The 21,537-nt window shown below is 39.9% G+C and overlaps 1 protein-coding gene and 1 long non-coding RNA gene across 2 annotated transcripts in view; one reads left to right on the plus strand and one right to left on the minus strand.

Moving 5' to 3' along the window:
- The window catches only part of LOC113746423 (uncharacterized), a 35,245-nt gene continuing 13,708 nt past the window's right edge, over positions 1–21,537 (minus strand). The window contains exons 2-4 of the long non-coding RNA XR_003462849.1: positions 3,673–3,820; positions 907–1,008; positions 1–424 (exon numbers count right to left, since the gene is read on the minus strand). This is a non-coding gene — a long non-coding RNA (uncharacterized LOC113746423). The remainder of the gene's footprint in view (positions 425–906; positions 1,009–3,672; positions 3,821–21,537) is intronic.
- lrrc75bb (leucine rich repeat containing 75Bb) overlaps positions 3,219–21,537 on the plus strand; it is a 31,525-nt gene continuing 13,206 nt past the window's right edge. The window contains exons 1-3 of the mRNA XM_019278791.2: positions 3,219–3,829; positions 9,314–9,442; positions 13,178–13,290. Coding sequence (XP_019134336.1) covers positions 3,548–3,829; positions 9,314–9,442; positions 13,178–13,290 — 524 coding nt within the window. The 5' untranslated portion in view covers positions 3,219–3,547. The remainder of the gene's footprint in view (positions 3,830–9,313; positions 9,443–13,177; positions 13,291–21,537) is intronic.

Raw genomic sequence — 21,537 nt, forward strand, 5'->3', positions numbered from 1 at the left:
TGTATATTTGCCCAACTCACCCAAGAGGACAGAATAAGAAACAAAAAGGAAAACTCTCTATATAAAAACTTCAGGGCTTGAGAGTGGTGGTCAGCCTGACAGGGAGCTGTTACCTGACCTAAGTGAAGGGAAGCTCATTTCTGTCATGGTGAGGAATCCATGGTAGGAAGACGGTATGACCTCTGTTTGTCTGCAGCAATCTCACACTCAACCACCTTTTTCCAACCCGCTTTTCCATGATTTGCACCACCATCCCGGTGCCCCTTTTTGAAAGTTCAATCAGGACCTGCTTAAGCAACGTCACTGGAGCTCCTACTTCTGTTTCATCTGATTGTCGGGCTTTCCAGAGGGTGTCAGTGAGTTTAGTTCAACAGGAAGTGCATTTTTGTGGTCATTCTCTGATGATTGTCCTCGCAGAGTTCAGCTGAAAAGTGAGGAAGTTGTTCAAAATGAGATGGCAGGCAAGGCAGTGAATTATCCATATATTAAATTATATTCTATGACTGTAGTTAATAGAAGAACATGAGTAATTTACCTGTAGTGTCAGGCGGCTCCAGTGAGCTGGAAAGTAATATCTTCCTATGTGGTTTTTAAGCATTTACTTGAAATGTATTTAAATGTATGCACTCGAATATGAATGAATGTGAGAATATAAGATTGTGTATGTAAAATGATAATTGAAGATGTTGTTATTGTGGGATGAATCAGCTAGACAGTTAGCTATTTTATGAGCATGCCAACGGCAAACAAACTCTTGTTGTTGTTTGTCTTCTTAGCAGTAGTAGTAAGTGGTTAGTAGATGAGTATTTAAAAGTTAAATAACACAGATAACAAAGACAGGGCCCCCTGTTTGGAGGGGATTGGAGGAATAGCGGGACACACTAACAAATACATGAACACACAGACCTCTCTCCAATTATAGAAGTAGGATATCTCTTCCTGGTCCACTAGTTTTCTGCTCTGTATGCGCACTGGGAAAAAATCCAGTGGTTGTATACAGTGCTGGCTCTGTAAATGGGAAACACACAAAGTGGATCAGACTATACTAACTTGTTATTCCAGTCAGGATTTTTGTGTCTGGTAACATTGCCCACGAACATCCACCTTACTTTCCAGTGTGTCAAGATGCTGTGTGGAGTACACCGTGACATCACTGCAGAGTTAATTACAGGCAGTCAGAAAATATTTGTCTACTAGAACATTATCTGATCTTTAAGTCACATGTCATGTGTTTGAAATTCATATTTTGGTTTCATGATAGTCAAATGCAGACACTAACAGGCTGCTCCAACTACTGACCAAAGACTTTCTTTTCTTTTTTTTTTTAAATAAAAAACTATTAAGGACAAATACATTAAAAGAAAAGAAATGTGATTTTACTTAACTTAACACTAAGCTGAAAAGCAGTGTCTTTTAGATAATTAATACAATTATTCTGTTTAAACATTGTAAGATGACATTTATTTTGTAGATTCTAGTGAGAGAATTGGCATAATTTCATTTATGATAACTATTTGTATTGTGTCGCTTCATTCAAAAAAGGAACTATATATTATGGTACACTTACCTGTAATGTAAGTTAAGATTGGCAGAGTGATATGAGGTAAAACGTTCATTGTTATTGTTCAGTTGTTCTTACAGAAGTTCAATATAGAAATAATTTGATTTTATTTTTTAAAAAATACATTGTGAAGCCAATATCTTTTGCTTTAGTGAAGAGTGGGACTACATAAAGCTCTAAATATGATCTACCTATCATATGTATATTTGTTAGTTTCTCACTGTGCTGGTGCCATTTGTCTAATTATTTGAATTTCTGAAGGGATCCTGTGAGCTTTGTGCTCAATTTTATATATTTTGTGTCATCATGTTGTGTGTGGTACATGTATTATCAACTTGTATTCAATAAATACGTATTTTTAAAAAGAAAACCAACCGTGGTATCACCATGTACTGACACTCCTTGAAGCCCACCTCTACAGTGCAGTAAGGCAGAGCAGTTAAACCACATGAGGTAAGATGCCATTTGCCTTTAATTGTTAAAGCCTCTCTTCGACTCGAACTTACAGGTCATGTTTTTCAGTATCTGATTAAATCTGTCTACCAGCTTATTTGTCTGGCCTTGATCAATACCGTTCCTGATTTAATGGACAGCCAGACTTGAGCTCAGGCAGCCTGCATAGCTGATGAATGTACTTTAGCTCAAGGCTATTTTGCAATTTAAGCAGGGGTAGTTTAGTGTTATTACTCAGCTTCAGTACTGCCCATCCTACAGGTTCTTACCTGTCATCACTGTAGTACAGTCCTGTCCAGTGTCCCCCAAAACCTCCGAACATAATAATAATAACTTTATTTATTTAGCACCCTTTAAACAAAGTGCTTTACAGAGCAGTAGACCCAACAGAAGGCCACACAGGATAAGATCCAGAAAAGTAAAAACATAAAAACGTAACAGATTCAAAGATGATAAAAGGACAATCAATAGAAATAGAAGATTAAGAAATGAAAAGATAAACAATCAAAAGATGAAGATAAAAATAGAAAATAAATAGAAGATCAAAATAGAGGACATCACAGAAAGTCAAGCCTAAAAATTTGTTTTAAGAAATGATTTAAAGGAGGATCTAAGGCTGGCTCGTATGGGGTTAGCATGCTGGCGATATATTTCAGGGCCAGACCCCAACAGGCTTTAAGAGAAATCAGTAAAATCTTAAAATCAATGCTAAAACACACAGGAAGCCAAAATTTTTTAAACCAGTTAAAAGCCTAGCTGCTGCGTTCCAGAAAAGTTGGAGGTGTGAGAGTGATTTTTTTGTTGAAATGAGTGAGAAGCAAGAGTCCAGTTTTAAGAATAAGTGTGCATAAGTTAGCTTGCCAGCATTTCCAACTCTTTAAATATCTTAATCGTGCATGTTCCAAACCAAGCCAACTTCTAAGGAATCATAAACTGTTTATATAAGGCCTGAAAACCTGAGATATTTCTTGCCTTTAAAATACAATTCAAGGCGTGTCAGAGAGGTATTAAGGTGCTTATATTAATTGCCCATTTAGGCAAAGAACAGAGTTTTTTTTATTTATTAATCTATTTTTCTTTATTTCAGACCTTTAGATTATGAAATTGTTAACCTAGAAATTAAACAATAATAACACTGGATTAAACAGGTCTACTCTCTCTCCCTCTGAGTGACTCACAGTCACTGTGCGTTAGGATGTGGGGTTAAAAAAAATCAAAGCTGGAAGCTACACCACTCTCGCTCTCGGGTTGTGTTGAGCATCACGATCTGATTGGCTGAGGAGCGCACCAGCTCTGAGTAAAGCAAAGGATGCCAGTGTGCTCAGGCAGTGCATGGACGGATGCAAGCGGGGGGACGACGGCGATCCCGGGCACACATTGTTATGATGATGCTTTTATAGTTTAGAGTAGCCTTGAAACTTTAAAACACTCGTTTCGTCATTCTGCACATCTCGGCTGCAGATTAAGTGTGATGTTTTGGCTGCATGTTGTAAAAAACCATCTCATTACCATCGACACATCCTCTCAGGAGTGATGGGTTCTAAGTTGACCAGACAGAGAAGTCTCGATTTTGAAAGCAAATTGTCCAAGAGGAGACGCCAGCGGGATGACACCCCGGGAGAAAGCGAGAGAAGTGGAGGCAGAGACTTCTTGTTTACCTCCTTGATGCTCAAGTCCGACAAGCTCCCAGGGATGCTGCGGAAAACCAACCACAGCCCGTATGTCAGACGGGTGGCGTGGATCCGGGAGATCCAGAGGCTTCTCCGGGAGCAGAAGATGGAGCAAGCAGCTGAAGTGCTCAAACTGCTGAGAAAGGTAAGAGACTGACATTATTCTGGGTCATGGATGGGTTTAATTGATGCTGTAAGTGGGTTTTGTTTATGAGCACGTGGGTAAAAAGTTTGTTTTTATTCACAAGTTGAAAGGTGTTTTATTTTTTGTATCTGCAAATGCTTATGTAGATTATAATATTCACTGGGAAACTACAAGTTAAGATGCTTAATATGAATAATAAAACAGCAGTTTATCCAGTTGTTTTGCTCTTGGTTATGACAGCTGTTATGCCCTGAGGTCTTAGCCATGCCTCCTGTAACATAATCATAACATTAATTGATTTATGATGGCTTCGTTAGAGGGAATCACACTTTTCACGGAGCATGTGTATCAGCAGGTGTCAGTGTGTTGATTATTTTGTAAAAGTCCTTTAATCATCTACTTTTTGCAACTTGTCATAAATGTTTTACAGTTTAGATGTCTGGCTGACATAAAGGACATGCCCTTGCACTTTGTTGCTTTCTTTTATTACTGCTTGGGGGTAAGGCAGCACTTATAATGAAGCTTATGCCTCATTGGGTGAGACGCTGGTCTGAATCAACCACCTGTTTTGTCTGAAAAGGAATGGCTAGGAAGCCAGCTAGTTCATGTTCTGAATATTCAATCAGCTCCCAATAACACAGAGCACTGAGTGTATTATGTGTTACCCCTTTGAAATATACCAAAACTAATCAAGGAAGTCAAATTAATGAATATTGTGACAAACTTTGTGATCTTAAATGAAAGACCTATGACATATAGCCTATTCTCAGGAAGTTAATAACTGAATGGCAAGCTGTGTCTGCTCTCCATTTCTGCCCTCTCCTGTGTGAAGAAGGTTAGACATATGCATGAGAGAGAAATATACAAATCCACATAAAGCAGTTTATACAAACTCGGTTGACGCTCGACTGCGGGATTGTTGAAAAGCTCTAATCCGCTCCCCGCTGCACAGCATTGTGCAAACACTTCTTTGTCGTTAGCTTCAGAGCTCCAGTCTATTGGTATGGTAGGTTTCTTATCTGTTATACTTATCCCATATAAACACCATCCCTGGTTCAATCCTCACTTTCTGATTCATCCACACTAGAGAGAAGGGGGAAAAAAAGTTTTTAAGAGCTCAGCTTGAGTTTTCCAACGCCTTCTGGTAGCTGTGGATTGATCAAAGGAGATCAGTTCAGACAAAAGCACTTCTGATCAAGAGGGGCCCCCCTGTCATGAAAACTCCCTGCCCATCTGTACACTGCCATAGAATAAATTATACAGATGTGTGCAGATTAAAGCTGGAAACAACGCTGAGGAGAAGTTATGGGTGTCTGAACTGAAGGCAGATTTGTAGGTAGCTCTTCTGCTCTGCATAGAAACCATTAACTGAGGATATAAAAAAGGTGTGGCATGAATTTAAACGTCATATTTGCGTGAAGCTGGAGGGATATGACTAATGCATAGCTTCCTTTAATGCCCCTGTTTATTAAGGCAGTCAGTCATATCTTATGAGAAAAAGGATTTTGAAGATCAACATGTACATTTGTCGGTCGTGAGCAGGGGCAGCATTCCCCGTAGCTCGGCATTAAAACTGCTCACGAAGCACGAATTACTCTCTCTATCTCTCACTGAGGTGAAGCCAAATCGCTGCTACTGTTGTATGTCGTTGGGGTTGAAGCCAAGTGTCTAACTAACAATTCTTCAACACTTTTAAAAAAAAATTATAAAATACTGGCAGTGGATCTCCTGTTGTTCTCCAGCTTTTCCTCTCAGAGACGGACGGATTTGGAGATAATCACCTTGAGACGATGGATGCTGGAACATGTTTGTCTCACATCGGGGATGTCATTAAAAAAGAAGAACCAATAACACCAGGCCCTACGCTGTATCTCCATCACAGATCTGCCTTCTGGGCCATTAAGTTAATTAGTTTGGGATCTCCTAGATATTCATTAGTAAACAAAGAATCAGCAAATACTCATATCAATTACACCCTCCAACGTACACCCTGATAAACCAATGTGCGGCGATGGAGAAGACACTAATTAAAGGTGTTTTCTGTAGTGTATAAAGACTAAGGTTAGCTGTCACAACACACTAATTTGTTCATTTTATTCAACTTTAATACTTCAGCATAAACTGATGCAGTGTCTTTCTAAACATCCAGTAATATGATTAGGATCAAAATATGTATATTTTGTTGTTGCATGTCTTCACCCTCTTTCTATTTCCCCACATTAAGACTGGAAACAGGGGGAACCAGCTTGCCTGGCTCTGTTTAAAATATTAAAATCCACCAGAATGTCAAGATGTTTTTGGACAGATCGAACAAACAAGATACAATGTGTCATTTAGAGGTGCTGGTTCCAGTCTTTATGCTAAGCTAAGTGTCGAGGGGTTGCAGAAGCGTGGAAACAGGGGAAAGGACCCAAGTGCAGACATTCGAGGCAAACAGGATTTATTAGTTAGGAAGGCTTATAGGCAGGAACAGGTCCAGGTTTAGGTTGCAGAAGTTCGAAAACAAAAAACACAAGGCAGGATGGGCTGGTTAAGTATCTGCAAGGCTGATGAGGACATAAGATGCAGGTGAGGAGGTGGGCGAGGTGTCGGATGACTGCAGAGCAGTAAGGAGTGGCTGGAAGTGGGAGTGAGAAAGTCTAAAGGGGATGACTGTGGACAAGTCAAGGATGGAGTTAGTGTTGAGTTAGGGGAAGGTATACAACCTGCAAGAAGAGAGCAGGGGATGTAGGCAGGGACAAAAAGATTGGATCTAAAAATCCACCCTATGGACTTAGACTGAGTCCTTGTGTACTTCATCATCATGTCAAGTCTGCGGGGGCGACTGAAAGGTTACAAGCCGCTGATAAACAAGCCTCACATCTGTTTCATTCATTGCTGTGGAAACTTTTGAACAGTCATACTTCTTTGTCATGATCTGGTTGAACATCACTTCTGGTCTACACGATTCAAGGTTTTAATGAAGGAAATGTTCTGATTGTTTCAATTAAAAAAACTACCACGTCACATCCACATTACAATGAATCATCTTTAATTAAACCAGTGACGTCTGGGGAAGTCTGCACCTCAGGCTGAGCTCTGGAAGTCTGCAGAAAGTGAGGCCCCCTGTGGACATGCTTGAATTGTAGGCTTGGACGGGTTTAGCAGACTTGCAGATTTTCAAATGCATTTACAAACTCTGCGTAACTGCAAGAGCGATGAAGTCCGAACATTTGGATTCATCAACAATCGAGAGGGCTGAGAATGAGAGAGCGTGGCTGAAGGGATGGACGATAGCTTTAAAGTTACTGTACAGACACGAGAGTGTAGAGATCTTCTCATCTAACTCTCAACAGGAAAGCAAATAACCATATTTCCCAAAATGTGATGAGCTTCAGGGAGATCATTTGAAAATGGGACAACATGGTTGGTGGCACTTGGTTTATGTGTGCTTGCTTGACTCATTTTATTAGTGAATTATATTTATTTAGATTGAAAAACTTGTTTAAAGTACACTTTGTACAGAAAGTCCCCCTTTTTTGAGGAAAAGGTTGCACCAGTGTAGCAGATAGAGATGTGTCCTGTTCATGTACATATTAAGAGTGCTCCAGAAGAAGCCTTAAAGGAATCTACCTACTGCCACATAACATACTGTATGACTAAGCTGACATATTGACTGACTGTCCTACTTGCCAATTTATTGTTGCTGCCAGCTGCAGCTTTCCAGTACTTTTTTTAGTTTTGACTTCACATCTTGGATTTTGCTTAAAAGGTCGCAACATTTTATTAATCCAGTAATCCTTCAGTCCAAGAAAATCAAAGTGAGTAAACAAAAGAAGCAGAAAAACAGTGGCACTGGATTTGTCACAGTGTGCAGTATATTTAATTGGATTCTAATGAACTGCATGTGTGGGATGATGTTCTGCAATGCTGAGTTCATCGCTTTATTCAGACTTTTTGTGTGACGAGGGAGACGTCAGATTAGATATGCAGCTATCACAAGGACATTTGCAGTGGGATCCGCAGGCACGTACGCAGGCATCCTGTCAGCGACAAACAGCACAACATTTCCTGCTTCTATGATTAGTGACTCCATCAGATTAATCCACGGGCTCAGATCTCTGTGTGTATTTTTAAAAAATGTGCCTTCGTTTCCAGACGTGAATCCCTCACAAAGCCGCATATCTGATGCTGCAGCTGCTTAACACTTCATCATCATCATAAAATAATCCTCTAATTCCTCCGTGTTTCCATTTATGGACACACGTGGTACCCTCAGTCTGCACTAAATGAGGTTTATTGAAGGGGGGAGCTGGCCTGCAGGATAGTCCAGCGTCAGGGAATCCCACAGAGCTCCGCTGTAATAAATCAACCCAAAAGCTGGAGGAGGAGAAAATGCTGATGGGAGTTTTCCTCTTTGCTTCCACTGTGCCTCTAAGTGTTAGGTCTGTCAGAGCGTATAGAACATGTTTTACAGCGTCAACCGCCAGCGTCCTGTTTTAAAAGCTTTTGTACTCTTCTTACATGACAGAAAACACTCATCAGTGTGAACAAGAAGATGCTGGTCCAGTAAATCGTGTTCTTTTTCATGCATATGTCGGCGATATAACAGTATGTATGAGCAGAGGAAGACATCTTTTAAAAGTTGTTGTGGATTAGGAGAGAAATGCATAAAAAGAGGATATTTGCTTTGACTTTCTTTCCACCCAACCTTTCATCATTTTCTTTCATCTGCTTAGTTTCATGTCTTCCCTGCTGTTTGTTGTTTGGTTTCTGCTTGTGTGTGTGTGTGTGTGTGTGTGTGTGTGTGTGTGTGTGTGTGATATCTTCCCTGAAAAGGTGGTGGATGTGGCATGCTGGAGAGACTATTTGATGTGTCTTAAAAACATTACATCTCAAAGGCCAGCCTGCTAATGACGTGTCAGCATTACCCGAAGATGCAGCTTTAACATATTTACATTACCGCAAATAGAAAGAAGATGATACGAATAACATCAATCGCTGGGGATGTGCGCTGGTTTTATTGTACTGTTCTGCTCATAAACACAATATTTTACTTGTATGAAGAAGTACATTTAATGGGAATCAAAAGATAATTCCCTCAGATGGTTTAGTTGTTTTCCAACTGGAAAACCTGCAACTGAAACCTGCAAATGAGAGGAGGAACAAGAACAAGTCTCTTCACTGGAGAGTATAACTGTACTTAAACTTTACTCCCAACACACACACACATATATGCACACAGTCACCATCCTCAGCTTTAATCAAATGCACTGGGTTTTAACATACAACTCCGGTGGCAAAATGTTATCAGCCCGCAGCGTGATAAGAGGACAAGATGAAAGGAGATGAGGCTTCTAAACATTGACAATCTATTTTCATTAAAGTATCCATGAAATGTCACTTGAATATTAAATTAATTGTAGCTCATACATGGCTACCCTTAATCTACTACTACCTGTTACAAAGTTAACTTTCCTCTCCTTTTTTTTTCTTTTCTTGCAGGATTTGGGACTCCAGGGAACGTCGCTCAATGACATTTTGTACAAGAACGCCGCTTTCCTCAACCTCGTGGACCCCATTTCACATGAGCTGCTGCTCAGTCTCGCTCGGGACCTGCAGTGTCCAAAACGGGTATGGTGTCCTAAATATAGCTTGTTATGTTCATGAATTATGAAACGGTGTGTTCAAAACATTCAAATTAATTAACAGGACAAGAACTGGAGAGGCAGCATGTCCGCATTTATTAGCCATGCCTAAGTGCGTGCGTCATATTTCTTGTCATGCTGTTGGGACAACAGTGAATTGTCAGTTTTTGTTATGGCAAATACAGAAGCATGTGAAATCATATTGCGGTGTAGGTGTTTCCCCGTGAGCATAATGGATCACTGTGCACATCTTGGTGTCTCTAATATATTCAATATTAGGTAACATATTAAGTTTTATTATGTTGGAATCCTCCACACAGATTGAGCAGGAGAAAGCACATTTTAATTTTGTCCTTCTGGAAAATAATTTTACAGCTACAGGAGTCATTGGGGACTAATTAAAGGAATAGGTTGATTCCTTTAGAAATACATTTTGTTGCTGAGCTGGACGAGAAGATTTATCACCACTACGGTAGATATAAAGCTACTGCCAACAACCAGTTCGCTTGGCTTACCACAAAGACTGGAAACAGGGAGGAAACAGCTAGTCTGTTTCTGTCCAAACATAACAAATTCTACCTCCTAGCATCTTCAAAGCTCACTAATTAGCAAGTTATTTCTTGTTCAATTCATACGAAGGCTGAAATATAAAAAACACAAGTTGTGGTTTTATCAGGCAATCAATTTCTTGCATGAACTGCTTCTACTACAACTGCAATTAATAAATTGTATCCAGGAAACTGGATCTGCTTATTTATGTCATCAGTAGCAAAACAATGTGATAAACAAGCCTCTAAACTAAAAAAAAAATGATTTCATGATGACCCGAAACTGGAAGATTAAATGACAGCTAAACCTCAGGCTTAGCTACAAAGGGGGACACCTGCATGCTATGGCCTGGATACAGAGGGTCAGGCATGAATGGAAGGGCCTACGAGAGGCGCTGGGTCTGCAGTGGCACCGCGTGGTCTGTCTTCCCCGCTGCTACTGTGCTCTTTGGGCACAGAGGCAGATAGTCTGCAGCTGTGCTCCAGGACCTGCAGGTGTGCAACATTATCTATCTCGGTTGCATCATATGGAAAAGTGTGGGCAGGTGTCCAGCGGTTGTCATGCTGAGGTCAACAGGGCCGAGGCGTTTTGGGCAATGTGGCTTTGACACTAACAATGAGAGCATTTTGAGGGCTCTGACAGGTGGCAGGTGGGATCAAACTGGGGAAGCTGCTGCTCCTGGAGTCCACTGTGAAGTTTGTTGTGAGACTACAGACACCGCTTGCTGTTTGCAAGGGAAATTATGAGGGGGGATGGGGGTCAGAAAAGGTGAATGGTGCTATAATGGTCATTTTTCTTTTGGCTGAAGGTCAGGTACGTAGGAAATTAGTGTGGGTGTATTTTTTTCCTCATCCTAGATTTATATCCTATTTCAGCTTTCTTTGCTAACTTTATTAGAAATTAAGGCTTGTTACAGAAATCTATCCATCTTTTTTTATCCTCATCAGGGACATATGAGGGGCTGGAGGCGATCCAAGCTCATATTGGGCGGGAGGCGGGGTACAGCCTGGACAAGTCGGCAGTTCATCACAGGGCCGACACATAGAGACAAACAACCATTCATGCCCTCAATGGGCAATTTAGAGTCACCAATCAATTTGCATGTCTTTTACTGTGTGAGGAAGCCACACAGACACGTGGAGAACATGCAGACTCCACGCAGAAAGGCCACAGCCGGCTGTCGTATTCAAGTTACAGTGCTAACCACTGCACCACCATGCCGCTCCCACATTGAATAAATAGTTACATTACAAAGTTGTAGCATCTGACAGCATCAGGTTTTTCAGCAAATGTCCTTAAAACAATGTATATTCATGTTCAAATGACTTAGCCTTCTGGTGGCTGTAGTAATAATTCAGGCGACATCAAAACGTCACACTTTAACATGGTAGACAGACAAATCATGTTTTCCTAAACCTAACCACATAATATCTGTACTTCATCATCATAAAACTGGTTTATTTGTCATTCTTATTTGTCATCGCCGCAGACATCATGGGTAAACAACACATTTTGTTAAATTTGACCTGTTGGTTTGACATATTTTGGGGAAGACTGAGTCAAGAGGAGGCTTCAAAGGAAACATTAATAACCCTGAAGAGGTTTGCTTTGTTACAAGGGAAACATTAGGTTCAGCTCTGCTCACCACTCAGGTAATTTTGGTGCAGTCCCTAAAGATATAGTCCAAATACAAAGGGTTAGAACAACATAATTTTTTTTTTCATCGTTAAGGCAACCTACTCAATTATGCTAATGAATTATGTTCAGATTTATGTGATCAATAAAATAAAGGACTGTTCTGTTAAGATTGAGATCCTGATTTATCCAGACTGCGTGTCAGCATATCCACTTGTAGCATGCAAATCAGAAATATTAAAATTCAAATTACATTTCAGACTCAGGTATGAGGGTGAAGACACCTACAGAAGCAGCTCAGAGTGGCTGTAAAACACAAAGCCAGCAGCCATTACGGTTATCTAAAGTCTGCAGTTATCTCTTTTAGGAAGAGATGGTTTGCCTTGAGATAAAGTCGCTGTGGTCTAGTTTTTACTTACCGAGTCCAGATGATAATCGCCTGTAAGAAACTCTAATCTTATCGCTGTTTGCTTTGGGGAGGAAAGCCCAGGGGGAAGGGAGGGAAAGTGAGGTAGCCAGCAGCAATGTTTTCCTGACTGGCTGGCGACCCGTGGCGGGATTCTGTGTCAGACGTGACGAGGATTTAGAGGCAATGTGCTGGATTTAAGGCCTGGCAGCTGCTGTCTATGGCCGGGATATACTACCACACTGATATTTATTTACATCATATATTCAAGGACATATTGAAGGCTGAATTTGTGAATGTTTTGATGTTTATGGACATCCATTTCAGACAGTTAATGTTTTGTTTTGATGCACCCAAATTTACAGGATAGAGATTAATGCCTCCATTAATTTATTGACTTTGTTAATTCTTCTGGACCACAGATTCCAATTTTCTAAGACTGCTTTCATATTGCAAATCAGTACGCACTGCTTTAACGTCATGCTCGGTCATCCATGTGGCTGAAACAGCAGCGCTGAATTTAAGTTTAAAGTATGAGGCATGTTTGTTTGTCACCCAAGAAAAGAAGTGGCAGCGGAAATGGTTAATCGCCTTAAGGTAAATTGCCCCCATCTTTTTTTTTCTCTCCGTCGTCACATTGCCTCTCTCTTGTTGTCGTGTTGTACCATTAATTAGATTTACCCTGCTCAGCACATCCCATTGCATTTAAAGTCTTTGACGGAGGCGGGAGAAAGAAAAGACAAGGCAAAGAGGAGGGGGAGGAGAGACACGGAGGAGGAGGCAGGCAAAATAAATTGTTTCGATGTGGAAAATGTTTGAAGCAGCTGTATTCAAAGGAAAAGAAAGAAACACTTTGTGGCTATGTGAAAATCAGTACATCTGTAGTTTGCAGGAAGAAAGAAAGAAGAAAGAAAGGGAGAGCAAGCATCCAACACTTATAAATGACTTTCACCTTGTAGATATCTAACCTTTTGAAACCAGACAAATATACAGTTTATTGGCTTGTTCTGTTTCCTCAAACGTGCTCAGGCTCAAATGCATTTATTCATGAACACTACTGTTTGTTTTTGATTTGCCGCATTAACTAGATTTCTATTTGTTCTTCTTTATTGTCCTTTTTCCGTGTTGCAGGAGACCGACTCGATCAAGTCCACCAACAAGATCTGCCGTCAGCTGATTTACCACCTGACCCCTCACTCCAAGTGGACAAGACAGAGTGTGCCCAGGAGGAAGTCTCAGGCCTGGTGAGTGTGTCCTCTCTGCTGCTGCCTGATACTGTGCCATCAGTCTGAAGATGGACAGTCGCTGCCACAGCAAACACATCCTTACCAGAAAGCTCCTGGAGCCGCTCTAAAATACCAGTCTGACGTCAGGGGAGTTTGGCAGATGTCCTCTACCAGTTTCTGAGCAGATTTTCCTCCAAGAGTTCAAGTTAGGTTTGAGGGTTAAAATTATTACCTCCTGGGAATATATCACTATTTTTGCAGGATTGCAGAGAATGAAAACTGATATTAAAAACATAAAACATTGTAATATTTTTTAACAATTCATTCCAAATCTACAGAATCTTTGAAATGGAAAATAACACGATGTCAACCATACAGAATATTTGATCTTCTGTTTTACAGCATATCATAATTTTTTATTTCTGAGTGGTTATAATGGAGAGTCTGACCATCTTTACAGCGCTGAACTGAGGTTATTACTGCTGCAGTGGCATAGAGAGGTGGAATATCCATTACACTCAGACATTTCGGTGTGCTATTTCAGTGAAGGAACAAGAGCATTGTTCATGGTTAGAACGATCTTTGGCACTCAATGTTTCACCTGTTCAGCACCACTCTGCAATCAGCCCTGCAGCTCTGATTAGGGTTGGACGTCTGCATATCTAATTAAGTCACTCATAGTTTAATTTACAGTTTTTTCACTCAACTTTGTTGATTGAATCTTGAATACACGTTTTGCTACAAAGCTGAGCTGCTATTTTATGTAGCTTAAAAAGTAATTGGAGGAACAACTGCAGAAAAGTTGATCCAGTTACAGAAGCTTTAATATTGAGGTTTGGAGAGGATATCTTTGTTTCAGTACATACAATATTCTTCAGTATTCGTACACACATTTCCTACAGATTTGTTCAAGAAGATGACCAAAATGCAGACATGGAGGTAACTTACAATCCAAAGATGGAAAACAAGATTATTCCAATAAGAGGTCCAAACAAAGACAAATGCAGAGCAGGAAGACAGAGACAGAACAGTGGACTGGAGAACTGACACATTTCATTTATATTTACGTTTAGTTGATGCTTTTGTTCAAAGCGACTTACAAAAAAGGGGAAACTATGAAAGTTACGAGAGAGAGAACAGAACACATACAAACTGAAGCTAAGAAACACAGAGACTAAATACAAAAGTGAAGGCAAGATGATGAGACACAGATAAAAACTAATCAGGGTGGAACAAATATTTAAAAAACAAAGGCAGGAAGTAAAACCATAGACAGGAAGACGGAGGAGAATTACAAAATAAAACATGAAAAACTAAATAAACTGTGACATTATTTGATCTTTTGGTCAAATAAATGTCTAAACTAACTTTTCTTTAATTCAGTCTTTTATTTTTTCTTCTCTTTTTATTTATTTGTTTCTTAACACATCAAGGTTTTTTTTTTCTCTAGAACCAAACTGTGGTGCATTGAATCAACAAACTGTGACAGTGATCCATTTTCACACCAGTCTCTCGACAGTAAACACAGTGTCCCACCAACATTGTGATTAAAACCAGCTTGAACACTGCTCATAACAGATTGCATGAGAGATTTTACCGCTGTATGTTAACTCCCAGGTGTACTCCCGAGAATGATTTAGAGGCTTGAAACAAGAGCCTATGACCCAGATTTGAACGTGGATCAACTGCTACCAAACTGATTGAGTGAAATAAAGGAAAGGGCAACAGAAAGACTGATGTCAGCAACTGTAGAAGCGACTAATTAAAACAATTCTCTCCAACTCAAATTAAATAACAGGTACATTTGAGAGGATGTTAAAAAAAACACATCTCTAATGATGGTCATGAGGCTCCGACTCCCTGAGCAATTAACCCAGATTGAAAGATTTTTTTGACAGCTTGAGTTAACTTCCCGCCCCAGTCTCTTGGTTGCAATATTTTCGAAATAACATTCAACAGAACAACAAGGCAGCTCCTCCCAATGTGCTCATTAGCAAGCTCTGTCTCTCACACAGCCTTCCACTGCAACCATCCAGACAGCAGCAGCTTAGTGTGAGACTGAAAGCAGACTGTGTGAATACGACGTTCACCAGCAGACATTAATGTCTCTGGATCAGATGAAGCATGGTTTGCATGGTTTCAAATGCTTTTATTGATCATCTCATTAGCTTGATCCTCTCTTCCTTTCTGTCCCTCAGTGTGTCTCCTCCTCCTTCACCTCCTCTCCCGTTTCCATTTTCTTTTTTGTTGTCGTTTCTTCCCAGTCCCTTGATTTCTTTCCTATTTTAAAATCCCCTTCCTTGCATTGATTTTCTTCCTCTCCTGTTTTCCTGTGGGGATTTTTTTTTCTCTCCTCCTTGTGAGAGTCCATTTTGTTCAACAGTTGCCACACAGAACGGTTCTGCAGTTTGAGCTGAGGCTCTGGGGAAACGCTCTGTCAGACGGAGAGGAAAAAAGGGGGAGGCGGAATCACTGCAAGGTTGCCGATTAGAAGTCGTGCATTTCCCTCTTTCTTCCTGCCTCGCTTTGAATCGATCGCGAATTTGATCTCTTCATATTTAGGGGGCTGAAAAAAAGCATTAGCTATTATATTGCATTCGTACATTCTTATTTTCTTCAAGTGATACTGAAAAGTCTATTTGATCAAATCTAGAGATGTGCTGCAGCCTGCTCTCCAGCTGTGGCTCAAATTGAATTGTTGGAAAATGAAAAAATATATATAAATATATGCAATTGGTTGCAGATCTCACAGAGATAACTCATAAGTCATGATTCACGCTTTATTACTCCACAGCGCTTTGATTTTATAACACAGTCACTGCAAAACATGTGTGTCACACTTAACACATCATCAAGGGGTTTTTTTTTCTCTGCAGCTGCACATGCCAGGTTTCTGAGAAGTTCAGTGTTGCAGAGTCCCTGGAGGAATGTTTAATGTTATTCTAATTGGTATTGAATTTCAGATTAATCAAGCTCATATTTTTTTATTACACTAAAATTGCCCTTCCAGCACATTTTGAAGAGATTGGACTCTGATTGCAAATGCTCTTTCATTGCTTGTCTGTACCGTGAGGCAGTAATTGATCCGAGGCTCATAAAACAGCTTTTACAGACATCTTCAATACATTTAAAGAAAAGAGTGTGGCTCAAGAAGACGGCTGAATTCTTGTATTCAGTTAAGTACGGAAGGAAATTTTTTTTTTTTTTTTTTTTTTTTTGCTTTATTTGACTCAGCATAGAAGACACTGTTCAGAAGAGTAACTAAAATGATTTATTTCAGTGCTAATATTCAGATGTGCACCAACTGATGATAAGAGTGAAAGGAGTCATGGTTGTGACAGCTGTTTGGGCAGGTGTAATCAGTTGTGGGTGAGCTGTATCAGTCCTGATATTTGACCCAGACCTCACACTGTTCAGACTAAAGTGCCTTTTCCTCCCACAGTTCACACTGCGAAGGTTGTCCAAAACTCATTTCACTGCTTTTTTATTTTATTTATCTTCATATAAAGCTTGATAGTTAATGAATGCAGGGTTACTGAGGTAGTAACAAACAGCTTCCAGCTTATTTCTTTAGCGTGAGTCATGATCAACTGCCTGCAAGCATATCTGTATCTGAGTGTTTGCGAGAGAAGAGTACATTAAAATAATAAACACTCCCTCCAGATTACAGTCTGAAGCCAATCGCTCTGCTCATCACAGCGTCAAAAACAACATCTGGCACCATTTAAGGTTATAAAAATGTTTGAAAGGACATACAACAACAATAATCTTAAACAAGCTGTTGCACATGGCCTCTCTTTATCATCTTTATTATTAAAAAAACATTGATCAACAAAACTGTTACGAGAAAGATCAAGTCAAAAAGAGTTCTGTAAAGGTGCCACAGACTGGTCTCCAGTCTATAGTAGCTGTTCTCTAAATTTTGTTTAAAACTCCTGCTTGATTTCTCAACATGACAAAGATGCCGCTGCCATCTACTTTTCTTTTCTGTCAGCAGTGACAGTGCCACCTTGACCCTTCTTAACACTGCTAAAGGCATCCATACACTTCAAACGTGCCATTGCCAGACATCATCTGAAACATCCACCACCTAGCTGCTGGCAAGCAATCTACTCCTCAACAAAGGACATTACATAGAAATGTATGGAGAAATTTAGCTTGAAGTTGAAGAAACACCCACCACCGCTTTCCTGACGATTGAATTGTGAAGGGGACTGCCTCCAACAATTTTTGTCACTTTCCCAAACTTACAGTCTGATGGACAAAGTAAGTCAGAGTTTGAACTCTCTCAACACCATGAACGTCCAGTCCCCCTCATTGACAGCAGGATGTTTTGCATTTGCTGTAAGCTAAAATGATGTACAAATAGTTTGACTGACGCACACTGACGCTTCAAGAATCCAGATGTGACACTAGATGAAGGCGCTCATGCTCAATGTTGCAGCTGCAGCCTAAAAACCTGCAGGACTGCAACGTTCTTCACCAGAGATTCAGCTCTTCTTCAAGTTTAAAGTAACTTCACACAGTTTAATAATCTGGTTTGTTTTTTTGGAACTGATGACACCCCATGCAGCATACATCAAATACATCATCACAGCCGTGATGTTGGGTGTAGTTTAACAGAAAGGGAAGCAAATTTCTTGCTTCCTATTACTCGTTGTGTTGTTGTTGTTAACTTTTGTGCTCCAGATAGCTTATGTACAGACTGTTTGGACATTAGCTGTGAGCTATCTAACAATCGATCGTGTTTCAGAGCATGCCTGTGTGTTTTCATTGAGCTCAACCTATTTCTGTAACCCCTGGGTTCTACCGGGCACGGCTCTGTGATGGCACACTGTTTTGTGGAACGATTTGCTTGCCAGATTTTGTTAACATGCTCAGATTTGATCATTTTTTCTTTGGTTTTTGTGTTTCTCCTACAATTAACTAGGCTACATAGTTAAATAGTTTCCCTTTCGTCTGTTTTTATGTGTTTTATTTTGAAAATTCTTTGCATTCTCTCCGCTTCTCCGTGTCTGACTTACAGCCAGCTCGATCAGCTCTATGCTGCTTGACACGGCTTGTCGCGGCATCCGTCAAATATAAAACAATTGCATATTCTCCGTGGAGCGGAGAGACGCTTCTGGTGGCATCACAATCATTGTTTAGCACGGCCACGATCAGCTCCGCCAGCTGCAGCACAGACTGAACCGAGCGCAGCCATGCCTGGTGAGAGTTAAAGGGGTATTCCCCACGGTTGCTCACAGTTTTTTCTTCAATCTTCACACGGTTATGAAGCAGATTCTTAAAAAAACATACAAATATGCATGAATTTTTCCCATAAGATGAAACATTTTCACATTCCTCTATCTAAAATACAGGGGTGTGGGGTCACTCTTTAAATCAACTCCTGTCTCAACTATTGAAACACACTCCTTGCTCGCCTCTCGAAATATTCACTTCAGCCCCAAAGGCTCGTCCAAACCTTTGCTGTCTGACTTGTCATCAGCCTCCCAAAAATTTCCTGTGGCTGCTCAGATTTTCAAACTCGTTGACGCTGACAAGAAGTATGAGGCTGCTAAAGTTGCCACAAATCAACACCTACAGGCCATTGCCCGTCCTACACGCCAACCTGTGACCTGCCGTCATGTCATCAGATTTGCCTCTTTTTTTTTTTATAACCCAGTGTTGGAATGCACTTTTCCATTTCAACAAGATAATCCCTTTTGCTCAGAGGCTAAAAACCTAATTTCCTCAAGTGGCACCTCAAGTCTTCCCTCTCACTTCTGAGTCATACCCCGGGAAGCATTAGCCAGTGAAAAGCCGTCTTGGCTATAACTATATTTGGTTGAGAAGTGAAAGTTTTTTAGACATCTGTGTAACGGTCTGGATGCTTATGACCATTTTTTCAACTGCATTTTCAATGACTACATTTCTGGTTCAGCTTCCTCGAAAGGCTTTTCACCGGCTAATCACCAGAAAAGTGCTCGCTGGGATTCTCTCTCCGGTTTCTCTCTGCTCCGCTCAGACTAATTTGCTCTAATCTTTAAAGAAATCCCCTCTACCTCTCTTCCTCGCTGTTATTTTGAGCCCATCTCCCTTACATGATCCTTCCAGGGCCACAGCAATATTGTTAAAGTACTACTCCTTCCACCTTTGCAGTCTTCATTATTGTATGCGTTAGTGACACCTTAAGTTTATTCTTCCGGCCCATCATTCAAGGACATGTCTACAATGAGGTAATTTAAATCTATCTGAAAGACTATTTTTATTCGTTCCATCCAGACAAACTGCCTTATTCAGCCCAGCTTGTTAATTGTGCTAGGTTTTGAAAGAAATGTGATAGACCAGACATTTTCAGCATTTTCTTTAAGTTTTAAAGCATCCGCCGTCAAAAAAATCGAACAAGTCGTGCATTTCAAAAACATCTTCAGCAAGAATTTCAGCCCAGCATATTAAAGTGTCAGACATGGGTACATTTTTAATACCACATGTCATGCTAGTCTTAATTTTGTCACCCTTTACCTCACCCATGACAACAGAGTCTGTGAATGTCTTTTTCTTCTTTGCCAAGATCCAGTACACTCAGGGAAGGGAAGCTTTCATGAAGTTGTGTACAGACTTTAATGGTTCCCAAACCATATAGTCGAATATTTTTATACTTGAGTGAAATGACCTGGAGGTATCTATGTGGCAGCTGGTCGGATTCTCTAAATGGAAAGGTGCTTCATCCCTTCCTTTCTTATCTCCTTTAATATATAAGATACACTGGACCATCCTTTACAAAAGGAAAGGAGACATCCCACAATTCCTTTTGGCAGCAATATTCAGTTTTCATAATCAGCATATTAATAGTTTTTCAATATTAAGTCTATAAATTTTAGCCAGATGTTTGTAATTCAACACGTTTGAAAAAAAAGAAGAGTGGTATCATATACTGTACTTCATTTGTCAGCCTAACACATATATTTATAGTAATTGGGATTGAATGCGGGTAAAAGTATCCATTCTCAATGTGACAACTGTTTTGTTTCATGATTATGACTTGTAGTCTATATTCCTTCTTTTTATTTAAAGTCCAGCCTTGGTAATTAAGAAGGTTGGCCATGTTTATATAGCCTTCAGGGAAAAACACAGTATGAACACACAGGGCAAAGTAGTACTATCTATGCATTTATTTATTTATTATTATTTATTGATTTATTTATTTATTTAAACATTTTATTAACAAGCAGTATGGTTAAATATATACTGTTATAAATACCAGGGGATCAATCAACAGGAATACATATACATCTTCTAACCCCTCGTCCTTATCATGGTCACAGGGGACTGGAGCCTGTCAGCTGGGATTGGGCTGACAAACACATTCACACTAATTAACCTATTAACTATGGGAGGAAGCCACAGACGTGGACTGGAGCCTTCTGAGGTGCAAGCTAACGACTGCATCCTTTTAGAATGAAGGACTGATTTAATGTAGTCTATTGTTTGATTTCACTTTCAAAAATTAAGACCCTATGAGGAAAGGATTTACTGCCAATTAGCAAATTAGCTAAAATGCCAAACATAGTAAACATTACATCTGCTAAACAAAACAGCATTTAGCTCAGAACACTGCTGTGTTTAAAACTGAAGACATGTGTTCACATCCCAGGTTTTTTTTTACAAGTTTGTTGAGAGGAGTTTAATGTCAGTGCTTCTAGTTTTGTATTCAGTTTCCCCCTCTCTCTCTCTGAGAGTCAATACCAACAACCAAGACTTCTTGTCCTGACTGAGCTGTAGAAAATGTAGAAAATTCTCTGCCATCCATAACTTGATGTATAAAATGCAGTTTAAAAAAAGGCATCTAATGGACCTAAGTCATCAAGAGACACAGCAATGTAAAGCAGTGTGTCATCAGCATAGCTATGAACATTTATGATGTGTCTCTTATGTTATGTTTCCAAGTTTTAGCATGCAAATGTTAAAAAAAAGAAGGATATATATGCATCTAGCACAAATAGAGTTAAATTCTGCATGTTGTTAGATCTGTTTACAGTTAAAACTACCATGACTCTGACCTGTTTTGAACTATTAACACCTAAAATCACAGGGTTGAGGGTTCTTTTTTTTATATATATCTCTTTTTTAGTACAGGATCAAAACAATCCCTTGTGCTAGGTCGTTTTTTTACTCAGTAATACATCATACTGGATCAGTTTATACTGTGTAGCATGGTCACAAGGTATTTCCTCCAGCCCAGTATATTCTTACCTTCAGGTGACGCCCCCATAATAATAATAA

Source organism: Larimichthys crocea, chromosome IX (genome assembly GCF_000972845.2).
Source record: "Larimichthys crocea isolate SSNF chromosome IX, L_crocea_2.0, whole genome shotgun sequence".
NCBI classification, from domain to species: domain Eukaryota; kingdom Metazoa; phylum Chordata; class Actinopteri; family Sciaenidae; genus Larimichthys; species Larimichthys crocea.